Genomic DNA, 24,177 nt, shown 5'->3' with positions numbered 1-24,177 from the left:
TCTGGGATTTATGGCAGAATGTTCATCCAACTAAAACTGGATACTATCTATTATCTTCACATTTGTATGTCAAATCATTAATATATACGGGGTAAAGAGTCTCCTGAGGCGAGCCGTAAACTCGGACGTTCAAAGTTTGATTTTAAGGGTGCAAAAATACATGAATTTAAATAATATGTGTAATTTGCGAGGGATTCCGCATATCCGAAGTTACTTGCTAGGTAGGACTCTAGGAGTGACACAATGAATCAGCAATAATTCACAGCAATCTCCTGCAGGAAGGTGCAGAGCTCCTGAGGCTTGGAGAACATCACCATGTGATCTGAACCGGAGATCGCCTGCACCTCGTCCGTTGGATTATTCTCTATCATCCACCTCTGTAAATCCTCCTTAATCACATTATCTTGGTCACTCACAATATAAACTCGACGGACCGATCCATATTTCTCCTTAGTAAGAGAAATTTCCTTCAACACTTCAGCCTCGTTAAATGAAGCAAGTGGTCTCACCAACAAGCTTGCCAAAGTAAAATCCTGTTTCAGTTCAACCATGGCCAAAAGATATAACATTAGCTCACACCATTTGATCTTCAAAAAATTTATGTCAAAAGGGAACTGTATTGAGATCAAAATGTTGTTGGGACTACAAATATAGCTATATATATATGTATGTATGTATGTATATATATACACACACGTATATAGATAATCATGGAGCATCAAATAAGATTACCTCGGGTGGGGATAGTTGATAGAACTTGGAAGATAAAAAGTTGGGGCCAAAGAGGATCGAGGTTGGAGACTTGTCCAGCCCCTGATCGAACTTAAATTGGCTGTCCATATAAGAGTCCAATGCTCGATTGAACTGTATAAATTGCCAAAGAAAAATGTATGATTACTCTTTTAAAGGAATATGTATGATTATTCTTTTACCATGCAAATATGTTATATGGTATTAGAAATAGAAAATATGCATAGGGTATTAGAAACTGAATAGATATCCAAATTATTGGTTAATGGTTATTAAATTGACAAATGTAATATTAAAAACAAACAAGTGGGGTTTTATCTCTTTTTAATACTCTCTCTGTGTGTTTTGATCTGAATAAGTTGTTTATTGTGTCAATTCATAAAACAAAGCAAAGTCATTGACAAATTGTCTACACTTGTCTACTGGTAGTAAACTGTAGACATGGTAACGTGATCTATCTATGTGTCAAACATCACAGAATCATGTAATCTAATGGTATCTCTTCTTATTTCAAAGTGAAAGGTGGAGGATTTAAGAATCTCTGAAAGTACTTCGGAGTTATTTTCCGGAAAAGAAAAAAACCTTCTGTGTCAATATGACAACCATGAAATGTGGTCCATAATTTACATAAACAAGCAATATGACAGAGATTGCCAATCATTCACAATGAATTTTTCCTGTTCCAGATGGAATCATTCCACTCAATACCAAACAAAAGATGTCAAGTCTCTCTTAAAGTACTTGGGAGTTATTTTCCCGAAAAGATAAAAATCTTCTGTGTCAATATGAAAGCTATGGAATGTGGTCCATAATTTTCATAAAGAAAGCAATATGTCACAGAGCTTTCTGAGTCATAACCATGGAATGTGGTCCATAATTTACATAAACAAGTTATATGACACAGATTGCCAATCATTCACAATGAATTTGTCCTGTTCCGGATGGAATCATTCCACTCGATACCAAACAAAAGATATCAAAGTTCTATTTGGATTTGAAATTTAAAATTATTCAATCATTTAAGGAGTGAAATTTTAAATCCAACTTCAATAAATAAGATGAATACATTAACTAAGAGCATTATACGTGTAGAAATCAGAAATGTAAACGATGCATTTGACATCCTACTGACAAGAAGATACTTCTACAAATATTCTGAAAAAATAAATCACTTATATTTCTATTCTAACATCCTTTTGGACATTTCAATCCAACTTCAATAACCAATATTTCATTTAAATCTCACATTTCTTCATTCCGACTTCATTCACTTACTTAAATGTATCATAAAATTCAACTTCTTTGGATGAGTCTAGTAATTATATAATTTATAAATCTATATGGAAATAATTTTTGTTCCATATTAATAAAAATTGTCAAACTTATGTGGCTAAAAAATATAGTAGTGTCATTGTTATATGTACTCTTTTATAGTTATCTAGAAATTCAAAGTACGTATATTAAAGATATGTTAGATGAGATGGTCCTCACTGTGGGACCAACACCATTCAACAATAGATAGGATGCATTATCAACAATCCAAATAGTCCTCAAAAAAGGGCTAGTCTAAGGCACGAGGCTTCAGTTATCGCGGAGTCTACAGGGTCAATATACACAACCTTGCCTTTGCATACGTAGGCTGTTTCCCATTTAGAAACCGAAAACCTTCATGCACAATTGGGCAACCTTACCATTACACAAACCCCGCCCTATATATTATCCAAAAGAGTCCTAAATAGCATTCAGAACTTTAGCAATTCTCAAAATTTATACCTATGGAAATGCAGAGGTATAAATTTGCAGACCTCCAATGCATATTTCCATGCCAAGATCTATGGCGTAGTTTTTTTTTTTTTTGATAAAGTAAGATTGTAGAAAAGCGATCAGAAGGGAAACGCATCCCTCAAAAACTACACAAGGCCAAATAACGCCTCTAAACACTCAGAGAGCCCAAAACATCAACAATTTCCTCTATAGATTTATAGTTTCTCCCTAAAACCCAACAAGAAAAGGTGCTAATAAAAGAGAACTTAAGAGTCCCAATAGGATTCTCCTTTCCTTCAAACTATCTCTGTCTCTCTCTAACCATAAGCACCACCAAAGGCATAAGGGCGCAACTCTCCAATAATCACAAGCTTGGGCCCCCACTATACACCCTCTCCAAGCCTCCACCACAACTCTTGGGGACAAGGGCATGACCCAATGAACCCCAAACAACCCCAATAATAAACCCCAACTGTCCCAAGCCATGGGCCAATTCAAGCCTATTGCAAAGAAGATCAGAAAAGGGAAAGGGCATTAAACAATGACTAGACCTTTTTTTTGTAATTGAGTTGAAAAGACAAACACATCGTTATTTACCCTTTTCCTCTTTTTCTTCTTATGGAAACCGTTTCTCCTCTAGATATATTTCAAGGATTAACTGATGCAGTTTAATAATGCACTTAACTAAAAAGGACTCCACAGTCCACAGCGACTCTTTCTCGCACAAGGAAAGACCACTCATCCACTCCACGCACTTTTAGATCTTTCTTTCGTCTTATTTTATTTTTTCCCCTTTTTTATGTTCTCTCTTTATTGGAACTTATTAAGTGAGAACTAGGTGAAGAGCGAAGGCAAAATTCAAATTTAGATTTTTGCATGGATTGTAAAGTTTATAGTTTGACTTCTCAGAACATTAACCAAGCAACCAGCCAATGTAGTTATTTGATTTCCTTGCAACAATAATATGCAATTTAATTAAAGGCAGAAAACTGGTGGTATTTCTTCACCTTCCATAGTAGTTCAAGTCCCGGGGTAAAACGAATGTCTCCATTTCAATATGAAGTTTAATGATTGTACCTAGTTAAATGACAATTAATTTCTTGACTTGTTATCTCAGGTACATGGTCCAGCAGTTCAGGGTACAATGATTCAAAGATTTTAAAGAAGTCATCCTTTTATGGAAGATTAAATAAATATATGCATATAAATCATGCATTCCTCCTATTTAGTATATATGCAAAGAACTTACACTCAAAATTAGGGACGAATCAGAAGATACTCTAGTAAAATCATTCTACAATCTATAACTATGTTAATATGAGATAGATAGATAGATAGATAGAGATAGAGATAGGGTGAGAGAGAGAGAGAGAGAGAGAGAGAGAGAGAGAGAGAGAGAGAGAGAGAGAGAGAGAGAGAGAGTACCTCTTGATTGATAGTAGGAAAATCTAAGTTGGGACCAGGCATGAAAGCAGTGATAAAAACAGCAAAAGAAATTTTTTCAGGATACCTCTCCATGGCCACAGATATGCAGATCCCGCCCATGCTGTGACCCACCAGAACCACCCTATCATCCACCGGCAGATACTCCATGAATTCCGTCAACGGTTCACAGTAGTCCAACAACGAGCAGACTTCATCCAGCCGCTTAGGGTGAACTCCAGAAGCAGCCATGTCCAGAGCAGTAACCCTGTGACCTGCTGATCTTAGCAGCGTTGCTAACTTATACCAACACCATGCTCCATGACAAGCTCCATGAACCAACACAAAATGCCTCTCAACCTTATCCATCTCCTTGCTCTTGATATCCTTTGTTCAGTATTCATTTTATTCTGTGCTTGATAACTGAGAAGTATAACGGTAACTTCACCATCTTATTCACTCATTTTATATCATATTCTTTTACAGTTTTACTGTACTCATCTGATATACAAATTAAGGACTAAAATTTAGCATTTTTTATTAGGGGTGTTAGATATTACAACATTCTAAAACAAGTTTTTCAGCAAATTTTCAAGATTATGGCACAAAACCTTAGAGCATAAGACAATTAAAAGAACAGTTAATGGATTTGACCTTATTATATATGTGATAATAATAATAAAATAGCATACAGTGATAGCATATACTGGCATCTTCTGTTTGTTTTGAAGATATAATCTTGCATTGTCAAAAACAATAGGACAATAAACCGAACAGCTAATAAATTTGACCTTATTATACGTGACAATAATATAAGATCATCATGTAGTTACAAAATTGGCATCTTTTCGTCTAAAAGATATAATCTCCCATCGTCAAAAAAAATAACCCACCCCCACCCCAAAAGAGAAACCTGACTTATTTTTGCAGAGGCAAATCTTCCTACACTGTTCCTGAGCTGTTTTCAAATAAGTTGTATTTATAAACCTGAATCCTTCACTATACTTCACACAATTGTTGAAGACAATAAAAAAATTTGCGAGGCACCAACCTAACCAGCATTGCCACCGCATCACCGCCTTGGACCTCGGCAATAGCGGCGTCAACCCTGAGCGGCATGATGAGATTGATTCCATCTCCGACTACCTGCAACCATTGATGGACTTCATGGCCTCTCTGCCTCATGATGAGAAGGTGGTCTTGGTTGGTCACAGTGTTGGCGGCGTTGTCATTTCTCTAGCCGTGGAAAGTTTTCCAAACAACATATTGTTAGCAGTTTTGTCACAGCCTTGATGCCAAATTACACATCCCCACCAGCAACTTTAGTTCAAGAAGTAAGCATCTTGGTTAAGCCTTTTCCAAGTTATATATATATATATATATATATATATATATATATATATATATATATATTGTGCATATACATATAAAAAAGTCTAAATTATAGAACCGAATGTTCATCTACGGTTCAGTTTTATTGATTTTAACAGTTCGATTTGATTCTAATAATTGTATGACTGGTTTGGTTTTGGTTTATCCCAAAACCAAACCGAACCAAATCTTTTGCACCCTTAGACCTTCGTAGGATTTACTCAAAATCATCCATTTGCTATTTTCCACTTTGCTTGGAATCAATTTATTTATTTATTTATTTATTATTATTATTATTATTTTTTTTTTTTTTTTGGAATTTGGAATTGAAATGGGATTGGACTTGTAATTAAATCTCATTTTTATGTTTGGAATAACTAGAATTAAATTATAAGGAAAATATTTTTCTTACCCCAATGGAGAAACTAGTTTTTCAGCAGGATACCAATGGAATCCTTATCGGGCCTCCAGTTTTCGTTTGATCACGGTCAGGAGAACCCGCCAACCTCGGCCATTTTTGGTCCAGATTACTTGTCAAGTATCCTATATCAACAGTGTCAAGGTGAGTGTGCCACAAGCAAATTTTTACCTGAATTAATTAGGAAAGTCCAATGCAAAATCTAGTAATATGACTGGTACAGTCGAATATTGCAGGACCTGGAATTAGCCAAAATGTTGGTGAGGCCAAGTGGGTTGTTCATTGAAGACTTGGGAAAGGAATCTCTGCTAACAGAGGAGAAATTCGGGTTGGTGAATCGGGTTTTTGTAGTGTGCGAAGAAGATCAACTGTTGTAAGAGGAATTCCAGAGATGGATGATTCAGAAGTGAAGTTGATAGCGGAAGCTGACCATATGGTTATGCTATCCAAACCCGTAGAGCTTTGCCTCTGCATCCAAGAGATTGCTGAGAAATATTAGTTTCTGTAAGCTCTGCCTAAATATGGGATTTATGGCACAATGTTCATACAACTAAAACTGGATACCATCTATAATCTTCACGTGTATGTCAAATCATTAATATTTATGGGGAGACCGTAAACTCGGACGTTCAAAGTTCTTCAATTCTTACCGGGTGCAAAAATACAAGAATTTAAATAATATGTGTAATTTGCGAAGGATTCAACATATCCGAAGTTACTTGCTAGGTAGGAGTGACACAATGAATCAGCAATAATTCACAACAATCTCCTGCAGGCAGGTGCAGAGCTCCTGAGGCTTGGAGAACATCACCATGTGATCTGAACCGGAGATCACCTTCACCTCATCCGTTGGATTATTCTCTATCATCCACCTCTGTAAATCCTCCTTAATCACATTATCTTGGTCACTCACAATATAAACTCGACGGACCGATCCATATTTCTCCTTAGTAAGAGAAATTTCCTTCGACACTTCAGCCTCGTTAAATGGAGCAACTGGTCTCACCAACAAGCTTGCCAAAGTAGAATCCTGTTTCAGTTCAACCATGGCCAAAAGATATAACATTAGCTCACACCATTTGATCTTCAAAAATCTTATGTCAAAAGGGAACCGTATTGAGATCAAAATGTTGTTGGGACTACAAATATAGCTATATATATATATGTATGTATGTATATATATATATGTATGTATGTATTTACAGGAAGGCGGTCCAAAATAACAGACTTTTCAAACGATCAAAAGTCAATTAGGAAAATTACACTTTATTTCTTTATCAAACCTAACAATAGTTAATTAACCATAATTGTATTTGTGACATAAAATTTGAGGGAAAATGTAATGCGTGAAAACGTAAATGGGAATGAAAGCAAGCAAATTGCCAGAATTTGGAGATTTTTCTTATTTCTGTCTTAGTATTGAGATATGGAGTTCCAGGGACCCCAAATTTAGAGACCTTTTTATTATTTCCACAGCAGGATTAAGCAATATATGCTTTCTGTTTGATACTCCATTATTGTAGGTTGTGCTTATTCACAAACCCTAAAAAATTGGTATCCTTTGAACCCAAAAAAAAAAAAGCTTATTCACGAAGTGTGGAATAATGGGTCAACGAAAAAAATAAATAAGAGAGCAACAGTCAGGCCATCAAGGTAAAAAAATAAAGTGAGCAAAAAACTAAAAAATAAAAAATAAATAAATCAAAGTGCAAAAAGAAGAGAGAGAAAGAGATAATGACCTGGATCCGATTTTAGAGAATGAATATGGTAGGTGTGTTGTGGCTGTAGTTGTGAAGACGGTGGCTGTGATGGTGTGAATATGGCGGTAGTGGTTGAGATTGCAAGGATGATGGAAGAGATTAAGGAGAGAGAGATTGAATAAAAGTATTGGCTAATTATGATAAATTAACTATGGTTAGATCTGATAAAGTAATAAAGTGTAATTTTCCTAATTGACTCTTGGTCCGCTGAAAAGTCTGTTGTTTCGGACCGCATGAGAGCCTTCTTGTATATATGTATACACACACACACACACACACACGTATATGGATGATCATGGACCATCAAAGAGAATTACCTCAGGTGGGGATAGTTGATACAACTTGGAAGATAAGAAGTTGAGGCCAAAGAGGATCGAGGTTGGAGATTTGTCCAGCCCTTGATCGAACTTAAATTGGCTGTCCATATAAGAGTCCAATACTTGATTGAACTGTATAAATTACCAAAGAAAATGTATGATTACTCTTTACCATGCAAATATTTGAAACTGAATAGATATCCAAATTATTGGCTAATGGCTACTAAATTGACAAATATAATATTAAAGGCAAAAAAGTGTTTCATCTCTTTTTAATATTCTCTCTCCCTCAGTTTGTGCGTGTGTGTGTGTGTGTGTGTTTTGAACTGAATAAGTAGTTTCATTGTGTCAATTCATACAACAAAGCAAAGTCATTGACAAATTGTCCACACTTGTCTACTGGTAGTAACTAGCAGAATAGGTAACGTGAAATCTATCTGTGTCAAACATCACAAAATCATGTGACCTAGTAGTATCTCATCTTATTTCAAAGCGAAAGGTGGAGGATTCAAGTCTCCCTTGAAGTACTTGGGAGTAATTTTCCAGGGAAAAAAAAAAAAAAAGAACCTTCCGTGTCAATATGAAAGCAATGGAATGTGGTCCATAATTTTCATAAAGAAAGCAATATGGCACAGAGCTTTCTGCGTCAATATGACAGCCATGGAATGCAGTCCATAATTTCCATAAACAAAGCAATATGGCAATGAATTTGTCCTGTTCCAGATGGAATCATTCCACTCAATACCAAACAAAAGATATCAAAGTTCAATTTGGATTAGAAATTTAAAATTATTCAATCATTTAAGGAGTGAAATTTCAAATCCAACTTCAATAAATAGACGTGTAGAAATCAGATAAGATATGTAACGATGCATTTGAAATCCTACTGACCAGATGCTACTTATACAAAGATTTTGAAAAAATCAATCACTTATATTTCTATTCTAACATCCTTTGGACATCTCAATCCAACTTCAAAAACCAATATTTCATTTAAATCTCATATTTCTTCATTGGAACTTCATTCACTTACCTAAATGTATCATAAAATTCAGCTTCTTTGGATGAGTCTAGTATTTATATAATTTATAAGTCTAAATGGAAATAACTTTTGTTACATATTAATTAAAATTGTCAAACTTATGTGGCAAAAAAATATAAAAGTAGTGTCATTGTTAAATGTACTCTTTTATAGTTATCTAGAAATTCACGTATATTAAAGGTATGTTAGATGAGATGGTCCTCACTATGGGACCAACACCATTCAACAATAGATAGGATGCATTATCAACAATCCAAATAATTGTTAAAAAAGGGCTAGCCCAGGGCACGAGGCTTCAGTTATTGCGAAGTCTACAGGGGGTCAACGTACACAGCCTTGCTTCCGCATACGAAGGCTATTTCCCATTTAGAAAACGGAAACCTTCATGTCACAATGGAGCAACCTTACCATTGCACCAAACCCTGTCCTATATATTATCCAAAAGAGTCCTAAATAGCATTCAAAAAACTTTAGCAATTCTCAAAATTTATACCTATGGAATTGCAGAGGTATCAATGCATAATTCCATGACAATATCTCTGGTGAACGGTTTTTTTTTTTTTTTTTTTTTCATAAGTAAGATTGTATAAAAGCAATAAGAAGGGAACGCATTAATAAAAAACTACGTAAGGCCAAATAGGGCCTCTAAACACTCAGAGCCCAAAATATCAACAATTTCCTCTATAGATTTACAGTTTCTCCCTGGAACCCAACAAAAAAGGGCACTAATAATAGAGAACTTAAGAGTCCCAGTAGAATTCTCGATTCCTTCAAAAGATCTCCTATTTCTCTCTAACCATAAGCACCACCAAAGGCATAAGGGCGCAACTCTCCAATAATCACAAGCTTGGGCCCTCACTATACACCCTCTCCAAGCCTCCACCACAGCTCTGGGGGACCTGGGCATGACCCAATGAAACCCAAACAACCCCAATAATAAACCCCAACTGTCCCAAGCCATGGGGCAATTCAATCCTTTTGCAAAGAAGATCAAAAAAGGGAAGGGGCATTAAACAATGACTTGATTTTTTTTTGTAATTGAGTTGAAAAGACAAACACATCGTTATTTGCCCTTTTCCTCTTTTTCTTGTTATGGAAACCGTTTCTCCTCTAGATGTATTTCAAGTATTTTGTAATACCCTTTTTTATGTTTCCTCTTTATTGCGACTTATTAAGTGATAACTAGGTGGAGCGAAGGAAAAATTCAAATTTAGATTTTTGCATAGATTGTAAAGTTCATAGTTTGACTTCTCAGAACATAACTAACCAGGCAACCAGCCAATGTAGTTATTTGATTTCCTTTCAACAATACTATGCAGTTTAATATGAAGTTTAATGACTGTACCTAGTTAAATGACACAATTATTTTCTTGACTTGTTATCAGGTTCTTGGTCCAGCAGTTCAGGGTACAATGATTTAAAGATTTAACAGAAGTCATCCTTTCATGGAAAATTAAAAAATATATGCATATAAATCATGCGTTCCTCCTATTTAGTATATATACAAAGAACTTATACTCAAATTTAGGGACATATCAGAAGATACTCTAGTAAAATCATTCTACAATCTATAACTATGTTAATATGAGATAGATAGATAGATAGATAGATAGATAGATAGATAGATAGATAGAGAGAGAGAGAGAGAGAGTACCTCTTGATTGATAGTAGGAAAATCTAAGTTGGGACCAGGCATGAAAGCAGTGATAAAAACACCAATAGATATTTTTTCAGGATACCTCTCCATGGCCATAGATATGAAGATCCCGCCCCTGCTGTGACCCACCAGAACCACTCTATCATCCACCGGCAGATGCTCCATGAATTCCATCAACGGCTCACAGTAGTCCAACAACGAGCAGACCTCATCCAGCCGCTTAGGGTGAACTCCAGAAGCAGCCATGTCCAGAGCAGTGACCCTGTGACCTGCTGATCTTAGCAGTGTTGCCAATTTGTACCAACACCATGCTCCATGACCAGCTCCATGAACCAACACAAAATGCCTCTCAACCTCGTCCATCTCCTTGCTCTTGATATCCTTTGTTCAGAATTCATTTTATTCTGTGCTTAATAGCTGAGAAGTATAACGGTAATTTCACCATCTTATTAACTCATTTTATATAACATATTCTTTTACTGTTCTCATCTGATATACAAATTAAGGAGTAAAATTTAGCATTTTTTATTAGGGGTGTTAGATATTGAAATATTATTCATCATTGAGACTTTTTAAAATGTGGTGTAATTTTAGATCATCAGAACACACCAAGTGAAAAGTGATTTTAGAAATTATCATTAAAAATATATTAAAATAAAATAAAATAATAAATTCCACCTTTACAATTTCAACATTCTAAAACAAGTATTTCAGCAAATTTTCAAGATTATGGAACAAAACCTTAGAGAAATACTTTCTAATTTATTGGGAGAGGGAGCTTAGGACAATAAACAGTACAGCTAATGGATTTGACCTTATTATATGTGATGATAATAAAATAGCATATACTTATAAATTTGACCCCAGCATGATAGCATACTGGCACCTTCTATTTGTCTTGAAGATATAATCTTGCATCATCAAAAACAATAGGACAATAAACAGAACAGATAATAAATTTGACCTTATTATATGTGACAATAATATAAGATCATCATGTAGTTACAAACCTGAATCCTTCACTATACTTTACATGATTGTTGAAGACAATAAAAATATATGTGAGGCACCAACCTAACCAGCATTACCTCCCATAAGGACGAGCTGCAGCCTCAAAAAACCATGGCCAAGCAGCGAAGCCTATAAAAAGAATACAGAACATTTAAACCAAATTTTCGCACGAGGAAAGAATCGATAAAGTGAAAACAGATAGCTATTCTTATGTAAACCATTCCCTATTGTTATCTTTATTTCATGATTCAAGATGGTTTATACAAAAACAATACGCACAAGACTTTTGAAAATGGAGTAACTATGGACTTCATCAAGAAATTACGCAAAAATTACAGCAACACTGCCAAACTAAATCATTAGAAAGTGGGCTTGAATGAACCAGTATCTGAGGAGACAGGACAATTCATATAAAGTTAATTCATTTCCATCACTTTCCAGTTTCATCTCAATTTAAATGTAGGCCAATTTTCTTCACTAACATGAGCGATGCCATGAGAAGGAAAATTATCTATTTTTCTCCACTGGAATGCTCAAAATTGGGACAGCAACTAACCCAAATCAAACAAGTTACATTTTTGAACTCTTTCTGGTAGTGCAAGTCCTGCTGAGATTAATTGATATATGGATCTCTACTTCCATAATAGTCTCAGAAATCTTGCGAGTGACTTGCCAAAGAGCTGGCTGTCAAAACCTAACTAAAATTTCCAATCTGACATCATCTCAAATTGCTGTTCCAGTTATGTTTGTCATGCACTAATGCCCGGATGAAGAAAACAGATATATAAAAAAACTGAATGGCCTGCTCCTCAAATTCTATGGATCCGTACAAATCGAAACATGTAGATACAGCTGAAAATAAAATAAAAAATTGTGTCATTGGAATGTATATGATTACAGGCTTGCACCAATCCTGCATCAAGAAGAATGTTTTACACAGTGTATATGTCTCGCCTATGCACAGTGAAGGGAAGACGAAAGACTGTATATGTCTCGCCTATGCGGAGTGCAGGAAAGGGAAGACTGGAGACAGACCTAATCATTGACATTATTCTACACAAAAACAGCTGCTCTCAAACTTGAACAGTTGAACCTGAACTTTAACCAAATGTATGTTTTTTTTTTCGTTAAATAATCAAATGTATGATTGTTGTCAATAGAATAACCAAATCCTCCATGATACTGAAAAATTACCAACAAACGGATGATATGATTAGAATATGACATGCATACGTATTGCAAAGGAAGAGCACCAATAGTTTTGGCCAAAATTGTGTGGTTTCATGAAAAAGCTACAGTTTTCTTATTTCTAATGATTTTACTTCATGATTTAACAATTTAAGGTTCAAAAATAAATATAAAATGAAAAAAGGAGGAATTGAGAAATTCATTTATTTTCACTTTTTATTTTCAAATTTATGACATAACAGACAACACTACAGTATACAATCACTTGAAAAGAGCATTTCAGGGATGGTTAGATTCAGGATTAAGTACTATCTATGTATGTATTACCATTCAAGACCAATTGAGATATTTGAGTTCCAAAAAATGGAAACACTATAAATGGAAGACATAGCTTGCAAGTATTTGATATTTTAAGTGCAAAAGTATAATTAATAGACAAAGTATATAAAACACTAATCAGCATCATGACATTATTTATAAAAAGACAATTCAGAGCTTTTGTAGTTCTATCTCTGAGGGTATGCCTTCTGTGCTCTTGTACTTTATTGCTATATCTTTCAATGAAACAAAACCAATTATGAAAAAAAAAAAAAAAAAAAAGAAGTGAGAGAGAGAGAGAAAGAGAAAGGAAGAAGATACTTATACTCTGAAAATATATATATATATATAATATAATATATTCAAAACAGTTCATACGGTTGCACTGCTCCTTCCCCCACTCTCCACCCAGCAAAGAAAAAAAAAATAGAAAATCATGACAGAATCAAATTTTAAATTTTAATTCAACACACACACACACACATATATACATATATTATTTATAATTCTTGGGATATCTGTTGATCTGTTGACAAAGCATTTAAGAATTAAAAGACTGTATGCATACAATGTGTGTAAATATGCATTTGTACGTACATAAGAGCGATGTACATAAGAGAAGATCAGTACCTCTTTGAGGTTTGCTGTCTTGGGACCAAGCATAATAGCGATGACATAAACAGCAAAAAAATTATCATAAGGAACCTCTCCATAGCAACAAAGACCCCTATCCATGGTGGGGCGCACAAAAATCACCCAATCATCCGGTAGAAGAGAATCCACAACTTCAGCAACAGTGCCAAGTATTAGCGTAGAAGGGACTTCTTCCAGTAGCTTTGAGTGGAATCCAGTGGCAGTCAGGTCCAGAACCCTGACCTTGTGACATGTTGATCTTTGTAGCTTTGCCACCTTATACCAACAACATGCTCCTTAAGATCTCAATGAACTATCAGGAAATGGCCCCCTGTATTGACTAAAAAACCAGCATAAGTTTTAATCTGTTTCTATTGCTTGAGCAACCATAAGCAGTCCAAGTAAAAGGATTAGCTTGCCTGAACCTTTTTGGTTAACTTTGGAGCTTAGCCTTCCACACTTGCACCATTCTGTTAACTGAAAAACGAAATACCAAAAGTTAACACAACCATAAATTATTCATTTCTCCCATGTAACAAATTAAATTACAATAAAATGAGGCCTAGTTTCTTTTTATCTAGTAAATTTTACAGTTGCTGGGCTTTTTATAATTTTATCTTATTAGGATTGATGCTCCAGTATTCAGATGTCAAGTGTCCATTTGCTGCCATTCTCTCTCCTGAAAGTTTTTGATGTATTCTAAGTTCCGATTTGAGTAAAAGATGGGTTACATAAATGCTCTTCACTACAGCTATGTGGATACTTAGTCTCTAATGTATTTTTAATGCCCTTCACTATAGTTATGTGAACTTTTAGTTCATAAATTGTAAAGGAAATATTATATATATATATATATATATATATATATATATATATATATATATATATATATATTTAAATAATAATATATGATAATAACAGTTACTTATCAAAAAAAATAAATAAATAACAGTCCATTACCCAATGTTCTCCCTGCTAATGTGCAGTGCTGATAGACCTAACTTTTACCATGTACAAAGTGGCTGCTCTCAAAAACAAAACAAAAGGTTATCATACTTGGTGACTGGATTTTTAACATTGCGCAAAACAGTTGGCTCTAAATAATAATAGCAGCGACAAGAACAGGGTGTGACTAGAATGGAATGGAAAAACAGAATTCATGTAACCGACCCAAGTAAGGTTTACGACATCTAAATTTTCAGCTAAACATAAATCCTTGAAAAAAATGAAGAATCACATAGGAGTTCTGAATAATAGTTCAATCAACTGATTTATGAAACAATCAATCTTCTGCTTATCATTAATTAAAATCTGATCAATTTATGACAATTTAATTGATCTAGAGAAGTTCTTTAAATACCTTGGCTCAAAAGTCATTACCAATGTCGATTTCCACTTGATTCCCCCCGCCCCCCCTGGGACTTAGAAAACCTCACCGCTTCTCAAATTTCTTCCATCAAGGCTCACCATCCGAATGTCAAGGTAGCCATGAGTCTCGCGGGTGATACTGTTGCCAATTGCTTTAATCATGAAATATAACACTTCCATTTGTGTGCCTCATTGCCCCCAACAACCATTATCATCCCATTCTAACCTTCTCATGTGAAATCTCTACTACGATTAGGCCTTTCAGGCCACCAGAATCTGAAATTTACCAATTTACTTCAAAGAGGGCACTGTGTCTCATGGATTCCTGGCGACATGAAAATTGATCTGGGGACAATCGAGAAAAGAAACCAATGTTTGGAAACAAACGATGGGGCTCAGGGTCCTAAGTAACTTCTCCGATCTCTAAAGATCAATATTTTCTACTCTTCACGCAAAGCTCCTGGAATCTCGCTAAACTGCAATAAGAGATCAAGAAAATCATCACGACTCCTGCAGCTCATTAGTGTTTATTATGAAGAGCAAAACTAAATACACTTGGTTAGCCAAAAGTGCAATATCACAGCAGGATAGGTGACTTCATGAGAGGAGGCATCTGACAACCATTTTGACTTATGCATATAGATACATACACATAAATACAAACACTAGTTGGAAGGACATGTATGTTAAAGGGAAAAATAGAAACTTTCCAAATTCCTATAACTTGAAATAGTATGTTGCATTAACAAAGGCCCATTAAAAAGTAATTTTTAAGAACATATTTCTTCTGATTAACCCATTTCCTGAACCTATCTTCAGAACCCTAATGAGGACAAGATAATGTTAGTATAAGAAAATAATACTTGTGGTTACAGACTGAGAAGGATACTAATGATATAAAAATAATAAGAAATTCAAACTATTGACCTTTATATGCACTTTAAATTGTAATAAACCAGTATCACTTTTAAGGTTGTTGACATTCTTACTTGAGCGTATGCTCTGCAGCTTCTCAGACCAGTCTCAGCATTCACTATACCCATACAACATAGATTTCTAATTCTATATTATGCACCAATTTCATGAAAAATTATGATACTGATTTGTCAGTTATGCTTTTCAGCTAGTGAAGGCATGGATATCGTCATTGAGACTGTACAATGTAAGAACTTCTCAAAATGCATCGTGTGCTTCTGAAGAGGGTCGCTAAGCCATTTTGAAGGTTGCAGTTTAAGAAATAAAATAGTAGTAGTTATAGAACTTATATTCTATTTTATGAGTAAGAAAAGAGATTTAATTATTAAGTAAAATTATATTCCATAAAGAGCATGACAAGTAAGTACTGGGGCATAATGATTCAGATTTCTAACTTATCAAAAAAATAATAATGATTCAGATTTCTAGTAAAATGATGTAACAAATGAGAAAAGAAACACACCGTCGCAGAAGAACTTCTGGATTATATGGAAACAAGTTCTTCTGATGAAGACTCTCAATAGATTTTTTCAGAGAAAGTAGACACTCCTTGGCTTTCTCAAAAGATAGTCCACCACTTCTACAGCAATCTCTGCCATATGTATGGTCTCCCTGGCATTCCCTTTCAAGTGACAGAGAAACCTCATCGTCTTTCAGAGATGCAGGTGGTAGCTCTCCCTTAAAATCTGAACCATCAATGAGAAGTTTTCTTTTCTTGCAAGCTGATTCATTTACCACTTTACCACCAACCGAAAATTCCACAAATACTTCCCAGGAATTACATACTATACGCAAGCACCTAACAATAAACATCAAAAAAGATGAAGAGGAAGTATAAGAAATAGATATTTTCCTAATTGCCATCCTCCCTCAGAATGTTCTAAGGATTTGAATTTTGATTGCATCAACCAATGCAAACAATAAATTCCAAAAATTAGAAACAAAAAATATTAATAGTTTAGCACCATAATTAACCATGTACTTCTCAGCAAAGCTATAAAAGGCAACAAGTTGACTTAGGTGAAATGATTTCTTCAAATCAAAACTTTTTCATCCGTAAGTTGAGAGAAAATATCAGAGTAAAAGCAACTAAAGTACCTCAAAAGATATTCAGCAGAACTGGCTCCCATATCTTTTGAGATGAGGTAATCAAGAAGCACTTGATGATCGTAAAGTAACTGCAAATGAGATATAACACTAGATTTGTATCAATGAAACAAAAAATGCACACAAGAACGGGATCTTAAATGTTTTTACTGTCAAGACATAATGAACTTGCCTCGGCAAGAAATAGATGGAATAAGCGTATGGGATTGAAAAGGTTTGAAACATGAAAAAGTATATCATCCTTCACCTCCTGAAAAGCTCCTTTTTCTTGGCAAACCCTATATACAACTGAACAACTCAATAAAAGATTTCACCAATCAATATTCTTACTAAGAAAAATTAGTCTATGTATTGCTCACTGTCGCTCGACACAATCAGGGATGCAAAGTAGTTGCAAAAGCACTTCAAATAGGATATCATCCTGCGATATAAGAGTAGATCAGAAATTAGGGCAAGGAAGGCATATATAATAAGGAATAAGGAATCAACAGAACCACGGAATATTTCTGTGCCATTTTAAATAACCTTATTGGAGAATTCATCAAAGGAGGAAATTAACCATAATACATTTCAATCAGAACGCAGAAGGGATTTTCTTAAATTTGAAATACGACACATTCAGATAGATAAAGAAACTAGACAAGAGTGTTTAGGTATGCTTTTTGCAAATGACACAATTTATATCAGAAAACAATCTGACATGAAAAATATGATTTCAACTTGGGAAAGTACGGAAATCTACAATAACTACATTCTTCAATGTGAAGCCCGCAAAAATTCCCTTTGAAAGAAAAAAAAAAAAAAAAAAGTGCATATTCACTATTTTCTTCTTCCTCTTTACAAGCCACAAGCTATCCCCGTCACTCTCAGCCTACACCAATGCGGCTAATGTGCAACAACCTTTCACCACCATACCTAATTACCCAACACCCCCCCCCCCCCCCCCCCCCCCCCCCCAAAAAAAAAAAAGGAAAGAAAAGAAAAAACACACACACATATATATAAGAAAATGGAGTTTCTAAGTACCAGACTAAGGATGGGAAGCATGAAAAACCTCCACTTCCCCAGCACAGAGACGGAATCAGAAAATCGCTGCCGATAGCAACCTCAATTCCCCAAACCATTAAAAATTACCAAAATAGAAAAATAACTAAATAACCAGACCCATGAACTAATGAACGTCAATCCCTCTTCAGGGAACCCACTTGGTTTCCAATGTTCATCTTATCTACTTATAACCAAATCAAATTTAATACTCCTAAAAAAATAAAAATAAAATTGGGAGAAATTTAAAAAAAAAAAAAATTGAAGAGAACTAGGGTTGTGTTGCCAACAATTATGATCTTCATGAGAGAGTTAGAGAGAGAGAAAGAGAGAGAGAGAGTTGTTGATGGGCTAGGGCTAGGGCTAGCGCTGGGTAGAGAGGCCTAGAGAGTGCGAAATTTTGAGAGTGAGGGAGGTGTGTTTGAAGACCCAAAACTCAGTGGGGCCGAGTTTATATATGGGGTTTTTAGCAAATATTTTGTGGGGGGTCATTATTACAATTTTAACAAAATCATAGGTGTGAAATGAAAATTAAAAAAATTCCAGTGGGGGGGCATCCACCCCTGCTCCAGCATGATGCTTATGCCAGCATATAGAAGGACCAAAACCATTCAACTGTGGAACTCATCAAGGAAATTTCTAGATCAAAATATTGATACAAGTCAGATAGTTCCACAATTTTCCTTTCCCACCATTTATCAATTTCCTTATAACAACTTGTGGGAGTGTAACAGAGCTAAAACCATATAGAGTCCTTACACAACAGAAGTTTTTGAATTGTGCACATTTTAGCTTATTTCTGTCATGACCTATAAATCTAGTATCATTTACTGATATATAAATTTTCAAGTATGAAAAACAATAATGAGAAATAATTAAATAGTACCCTCAGATTAGACGAACAGCTAAAAACACAATATAGATCATCTATATCAGTACTATTATGATTTCAAAATATAGGCTTCACCACATGCCCTTACATTCCCACTATTTAAGATATATCTTCCCCATAATGCCCCAAACGAGAACAGTATTCGCTTTGATTTATTTACTTTTTCAAAAGTTAAAACTGTTTTCTTTTATAGAATCATCAAAAGTATGGCAGAAAATCTCTAAGAGAGCAAGGAGACAACCTCATGCATGTATAGCCGAAGGAAGGACAAGGAGAAACTTTTGCATCTTTCAAGGTACAATTCATGGCCAACAAACATATCAACAGGAAGATGCACTTGAAGCCACTCGTAAAGCTCTAGCAGACCTTTCTTTCTACTGCAACATTCGAGGTCTGAATTTAGGTCAAACGTCAAGCAAGAGTTCGGATTTGCACAGGAACATTGTTCATCACTTCTTCCTCTCAGGCTGACCAAACTAAAGGAGCATCTCAGGAAAAGGAAAACAGCTTGTCCTTGCAGATGGCGAGATGTCCTACTGTTTATTTCTACATCAGAGAAATTCACCAAAAATGGAGAACCTTCTAGGCAGTCATCCTCAGCAGATTCCAGCTGAGTTATAGGTTGCAATAAAAGATCTTGAAAGTACTTGTGGATAAGTTGCAACCATGAAAGAAGAATAGAACCTTCCAAATGAATTTGGAAACTAAGCCTGATGATTAGCATCTGAAGATTACATTCTTATTAGTGCAATGACGAATCTATATAAAAACGCTATATTTATAAATAATTTCTGCCACATCAAAAAAGGCCATGTTCTAAGTCGGAGTATAAAATAATAGCATAACATAGTAAACCAAGTAATAAATCAGTGGAAATGGGAAAAAAATAAAAAAATAAAAATCCACACACATCTGATGCATCATGATAAAAAAATTACATCTTACGCATCATGAAAATAAATAAATAAACATCTATGCATCATGGAGAAAAAGAAATTCCCAAAATGAGTTAAAATGGTGCTAAACATCACATGATGAAAGATTGCACGATTTGATTCTTGTTTGGATGATTAAAATATCAATTTCAACATAAAATAGATATATATATTAATCATAAAAAATAAAATAATAATAAAAAGATTTGTAAACAGCAACGTTGAGAATAATAAATATGAGATCTAACAGGCACATCATGTTGACAACACTACAAATGATATAACATTGAAAAGCAGCAAGCAACATGGTTGGTTCAAGTGTTTTGATGAGATTAATTGAGCTGAACTGTGTAGCAAGCTGGAAACCTTTGCAACAAATTAATGATATAATATTCTTTATTTTGTCAGGACAAATCGTTAGTATTGATTTAACTTGCACTAGAATCTAATTGTACAAAGAAGTGTACCCTTCTCATTACATCCTCCCTCCCCTACCCCACCCCATTATCCCAACACAACCATGATATAAAATCTAAAGAAAAGATAGAAAAGAAGAAAAAAAAGAAATTATCCTCGTCCAAAATGAAATAATATTATGTTACCATCAACATTCCTTCTAATAAAACATCTACCTGAAAACAATAAAGCTTTTTTTGGGTTTGAACTATATTTCCTCCAATTTCAAAACGCTGATTCAGCACTCCCAAACGCATCATAAGATAAAGGCAACTCAATCATGCATAGCAAACAATAGACTACGATATTTAAGTAGGACATAAAGTCCAATGGACAAACCCATGTGACACACATCTATGGGAAGTAAGAAACCTTAATGAAAGGGTGACAGGTTCCACCAACTGTAACTTCTTCTCAGATGCACGATAGCAAATTTCACTGCGTAATCAAAAAGAGAATGATGTTTTTTTTTAACCCAAAAATTTACATGATGTTTAATCCCAAATTTAACTGATTTCTGACTCGATCCTTTACAAAACCAGAACAATTAGATTTATAGGGTTCATCAGGCAGCATTTAAGTATCTCAGTTTTGGGTTCTATTATCTTAATAAAAACAGCCACAAGAATGTTCATCTAGAAAGCAACTCAGGAAAATCCATACCAACATCTTGTGTCTGAAGTATTGAGAGATGCACAAGTTACTTAAGTCTTTGTCGAGGCACCAGGCTAAAAGTTTTGGGACGAGGATACTGATTTCAAATATAACTGGATGCCTATCAAAAAAACCATCTGTAGTTTCCACCAAGTCTTTTTGCTCAACCAAAGAACAGAAAAACTGAACAAGATTTCCATAAAAAACAATTCTTGACTCCTGTTGCCCAACATTAGGGTGAAGCAGAACATCCCAACTGGAGCTTCTCAGAGCCTCACCATCCCAAACATGGAGCTCGTTAAACATATCCCAAGGCACATTTGAAATACATGAACTGATTGATTTCATGTAAACTTCAAAAAGTTGATCATCAAATTCCTGCTTCAAATGTTTCAATATATTGCGTAAAACTCGAATAATACCGGCCACTGAAGACCAATTTGAATTTCTCAATTTTGGTTTTAAGGCTACAAGGAAATTTGATGAATCAGAATCTGAATATTTGGCTTTAGTTGTTGGAGACTCCATAGAAGAAGAAAGCGTGCTACAAATTGCCAATTCCAAGCATACACACAACAAATCTATAAATTTATTCCAATTGCCCCCCTGTAAAACATGTAGTGTTAAGAAGATGAAGCACATAAAAACTGAATGCAGCATTACATTGAACTTTAAAGATAGAAAATTCTACATACAAATGCAACAACGAACTCAGAAATGACCACAAGAATGTTGCCTGCCAAATGTTGAACATATCGACTATCAACTGCTAGGAAAAATATCTGTAAGAAATAGCAACATTAGGTCAGATGCAGAAACAAGAAAGCACGATCTTTCAACTAGGCAGTGCTTCAAATTTCAAAACAGATAAAATTAACAAAAACTAAGAAGTAAGTAAAGATAAATCGATGCTCCTATACGAATCTTAAGATATCTGTCATGCTCTGACAGATGGGATATTCAAGAGACAACTTGTCTTTTCCAGGCAGATGCTGATAAGCCGCAAATGCAAATCGTAATCACAAGAAGATCATATTTCACATATGTGAAGTTTCACAAAAACACAGAACGGCCAAGAAAGAACTAAAATTAACTATACAACTAACCAGGGAACTTTATACGAAAACAAGAAGCATGAAAAGTAATTGAGGTACGTTTTCCATTCATGTAAGTGAATTTTGTGTGTGTGTCGACAGGAAAATGAATGTTTTTCTGACCAAAAAAAAAGAGGCACTTTCAAACACAAATACACAAACTATTGCTATCCCATTCTACCATGCATTTCATAATCAAGAGTTAGGAACTTCCAACAGGAACATTTTCAAGAGGTTCTTTGGTATTAGGAATACACTATTATACCAATAATGAAAACAACAAGAGAATAAATTAAAACAATTTGTATGAATGAGATTCACGTGGTCCCTAACTTACCAAATTAGCTACAATCTTGGTTAAACAATCGTGATCTTCAGAATGCGGCTTCGAGTCACCTGAACATATGCTACTAGTAGCAGGTGCTTTAACCACCATGTCCTGTTGAAAAATTGAAGTTCATAATTTACAAGTTTTTAACAAGTCCAGCTAAATTTAAATTCATTGATGGGAAAAAATACATAACAAAAACAGAGAAAGAGAGACTGACATTGTCCGAATCACAATCAAATTCATGCGTCCACACTTGAATTTGCCTCAAGACCTGAAATAGAAATGTGAATTTTTTAAGAAAACTATTATTATTATTTTTTTTTTTTTTTGGTGCAAATTGAATGCGAAAGAGAATCCATTCAACTATATATACTGAAGTCGAATATATATATATATATATATATATATATATATATATATATATATATATATATATATATCCTGAAGATATGCTTATAAGATATATATGTATAGTGTGTGAGAGAGAAAAAACCTGTGAGAGACTGATTAACAGGTCTTTCCCGGTTTCTTTGCTTAACGAAACCATTACTTGCTCCTGCAGATATATTGATGTATAGCAAAAGTGAGAAGACGAAACGAGTGTACAGAGGAAGAGAAGTGTTAAAGTAAATTCCGATTGCGATCAAACTGACGGTGTACGGACGAAGAGACTCGTCGATCAAACAGCAGAGGCGCGAGTATTCCGACCGGCGACTCATTCTCTGGCGACGTTCCTGACCGGCGAAAGCTTCGAAGTTCGGCTTCGGTGGATTCACACATTGACGGAGGCGATTTACTATTTTACACCCGGGAAGCGAGAAATTTTCTCATTATATAGTTAAATTACCTTTTACAAATAAACTACACTTTTCATTGTGACAACTTTTTTTTAAAGCAATTCTGTAATATTCGATAATAATAATTATTTAAAATATAAAAACTCTACTCATAAAGTTATAACATAGTTTCAAAATTTTAAAAGTGCTTTAATAATTTTTAAAATAAAAACACTTATAAACGTTTGAAATGCAATTTCATACACGCTCATAATATATTATGATTATTTTACATATATGAAAAAAAAATTCTTTATTATACTCTAATTTGAAGCATGGAGTTAAGTTGTTTTTTAAAAATTTATATTTTTCTTCGTGAGATGTTACATTCATAAGAAAATAGACACGAGATTAAGAATCGAATTATTGAAAATATATTATCAATTAATTAAGAAATTATAGTATATTTTATTATTTTGGAATAACCCGCGAAGGAAATTAGAATCACTGATATTACAGTTATGCCCTTGGTTTTCTGGCACCCCCACCTGCTCCTATTTCACGTCTACTTTTTGTTTTCTCTTCTATCACCAAGAGATTTATTGAGGATAGCCCTGCGTTCAGATACCACTCCAGATGTAGGAACTTGGGCATTTCTCACCTCATTTTTGCCGACGACCTCCTCTTGCTTCTATTTCCACTTTGAAAAGGGCCATTGATCACTTTAAAGCCCTCTCGAGTCTGTCCATTAATTGCTCTAAGAGCCAATTTTTTCTTTCTGGAGTTGACAACTCACACTTTGCCGATTTTGAGAACCTGCTTGGATTTGAACGAGGTTCTTTGCCTATTAAGTATTTGGGAGTGCCGCTTATTTCCTCCAGACTCAAAGCCTCG

The 24,177-nt window shown here is 34.7% G+C and overlaps 4 protein-coding genes and 1 pseudogene across 5 annotated transcripts; 1 reads left to right on the top strand and 4 right to left on the bottom strand.

Moving 5' to 3' along the window:
* Positions 1-4,918, bottom strand: LOC132266803 (methyl jasmonate esterase 1-like). Of its 2 annotated transcripts, XM_059767782.1 has the most exons (3): positions 3,940-4,918; positions 733-864; positions 1-533 (listed from the first exon to the last, which is right to left on the bottom strand). In XM_059767782.1, the coding sequence occupies exons 1-3, from the start codon at positions 4,303-4,305 to the stop codon at positions 249-251; spliced, it is 783 nt and encodes a 260-aa protein (XP_059623765.1). In that variant the 5' UTR covers positions 4,306-4,918; the 3' UTR covers positions 1-248. The 2 variants fall into 2 exon arrangements, with proteins under 2 accessions (XP_059623765.1, XP_059623766.1); XM_059767783.1 differs by lacking the exon at positions 733-864.
* On the top strand, positions 4,580-6,362 carry LOC132316429 (methylesterase 10-like; annotated as a pseudogene).
* LOC132266806 (methyl jasmonate esterase 1-like) lies at positions 6,296-10,450 on the bottom strand. The gene is made up of 2 exons (XM_059767786.1): positions 7,803-10,450; positions 6,296-6,755 (listed from the first exon to the last, which is right to left on the bottom strand). Exons 1-2 carry the CDS (start codon positions 7,908-7,910, stop codon positions 6,471-6,473), a joined length of 393 nt encoding a protein of 130 aa, XP_059623769.1. The 5' UTR covers positions 7,911-10,450; the 3' UTR covers positions 6,296-6,470.
* On the bottom strand, positions 9,526-10,864 carry LOC132316428 (methyl jasmonate esterase 1-like). Its single transcript, XM_059814902.1, has 2 exons — positions 10,499-10,864; positions 9,526-9,546 (listed from the first exon to the last, which is right to left on the bottom strand). The coding sequence occupies exons 1-2, from the start codon at positions 10,862-10,864 to the stop codon at positions 9,526-9,528; spliced, it is 387 nt and encodes a 128-aa protein (XP_059670885.1).
* On the bottom strand, positions 10,864-23,444 carry LOC132266807 (uncharacterized). Its single transcript, XM_059767787.1, has 15 exons — positions 23,161-23,444; positions 23,001-23,063; positions 22,725-22,778; positions 22,514-22,615; positions 21,778-21,864; positions 21,092-21,688; positions 19,279-19,761; positions 17,461-17,522; positions 17,274-17,379; positions 17,093-17,172; positions 16,458-16,793; positions 15,012-15,495; positions 14,077-14,128; positions 13,649-13,982; positions 10,864-11,641 (listed from the first exon to the last, which is right to left on the bottom strand). Exons 1-12 carry the CDS (start codon positions 23,224-23,226, stop codon positions 15,450-15,452), a joined length of 2,082 nt encoding a protein of 693 aa, XP_059623770.1. The 5' UTR covers positions 23,227-23,444; the 3' UTR covers positions 10,864-11,641; positions 13,649-13,982; positions 14,077-14,128; positions 15,012-15,449.
* Between the last annotated feature and the right edge of the window lie 733 nt (positions 23,445-24,177).

The sequence above is a fragment of the Cornus florida genome, unplaced genomic scaffold (assembly GCF_030987335.1).
Source record: "Cornus florida cultivar Cherokee Brave unplaced genomic scaffold, ASM3098733v1 CherokeeBrave_3.0.0_Hap2_Chr07, whole genome shotgun sequence".
Lineage (NCBI taxonomy): Eukaryota > Viridiplantae > Streptophyta > Magnoliopsida > Cornales > Cornaceae > Cornus > Cornus florida.
Note: the sequence above shows the minus strand (reverse complement) of the source record. Positions and strands in the feature narration are given on the sequence as shown.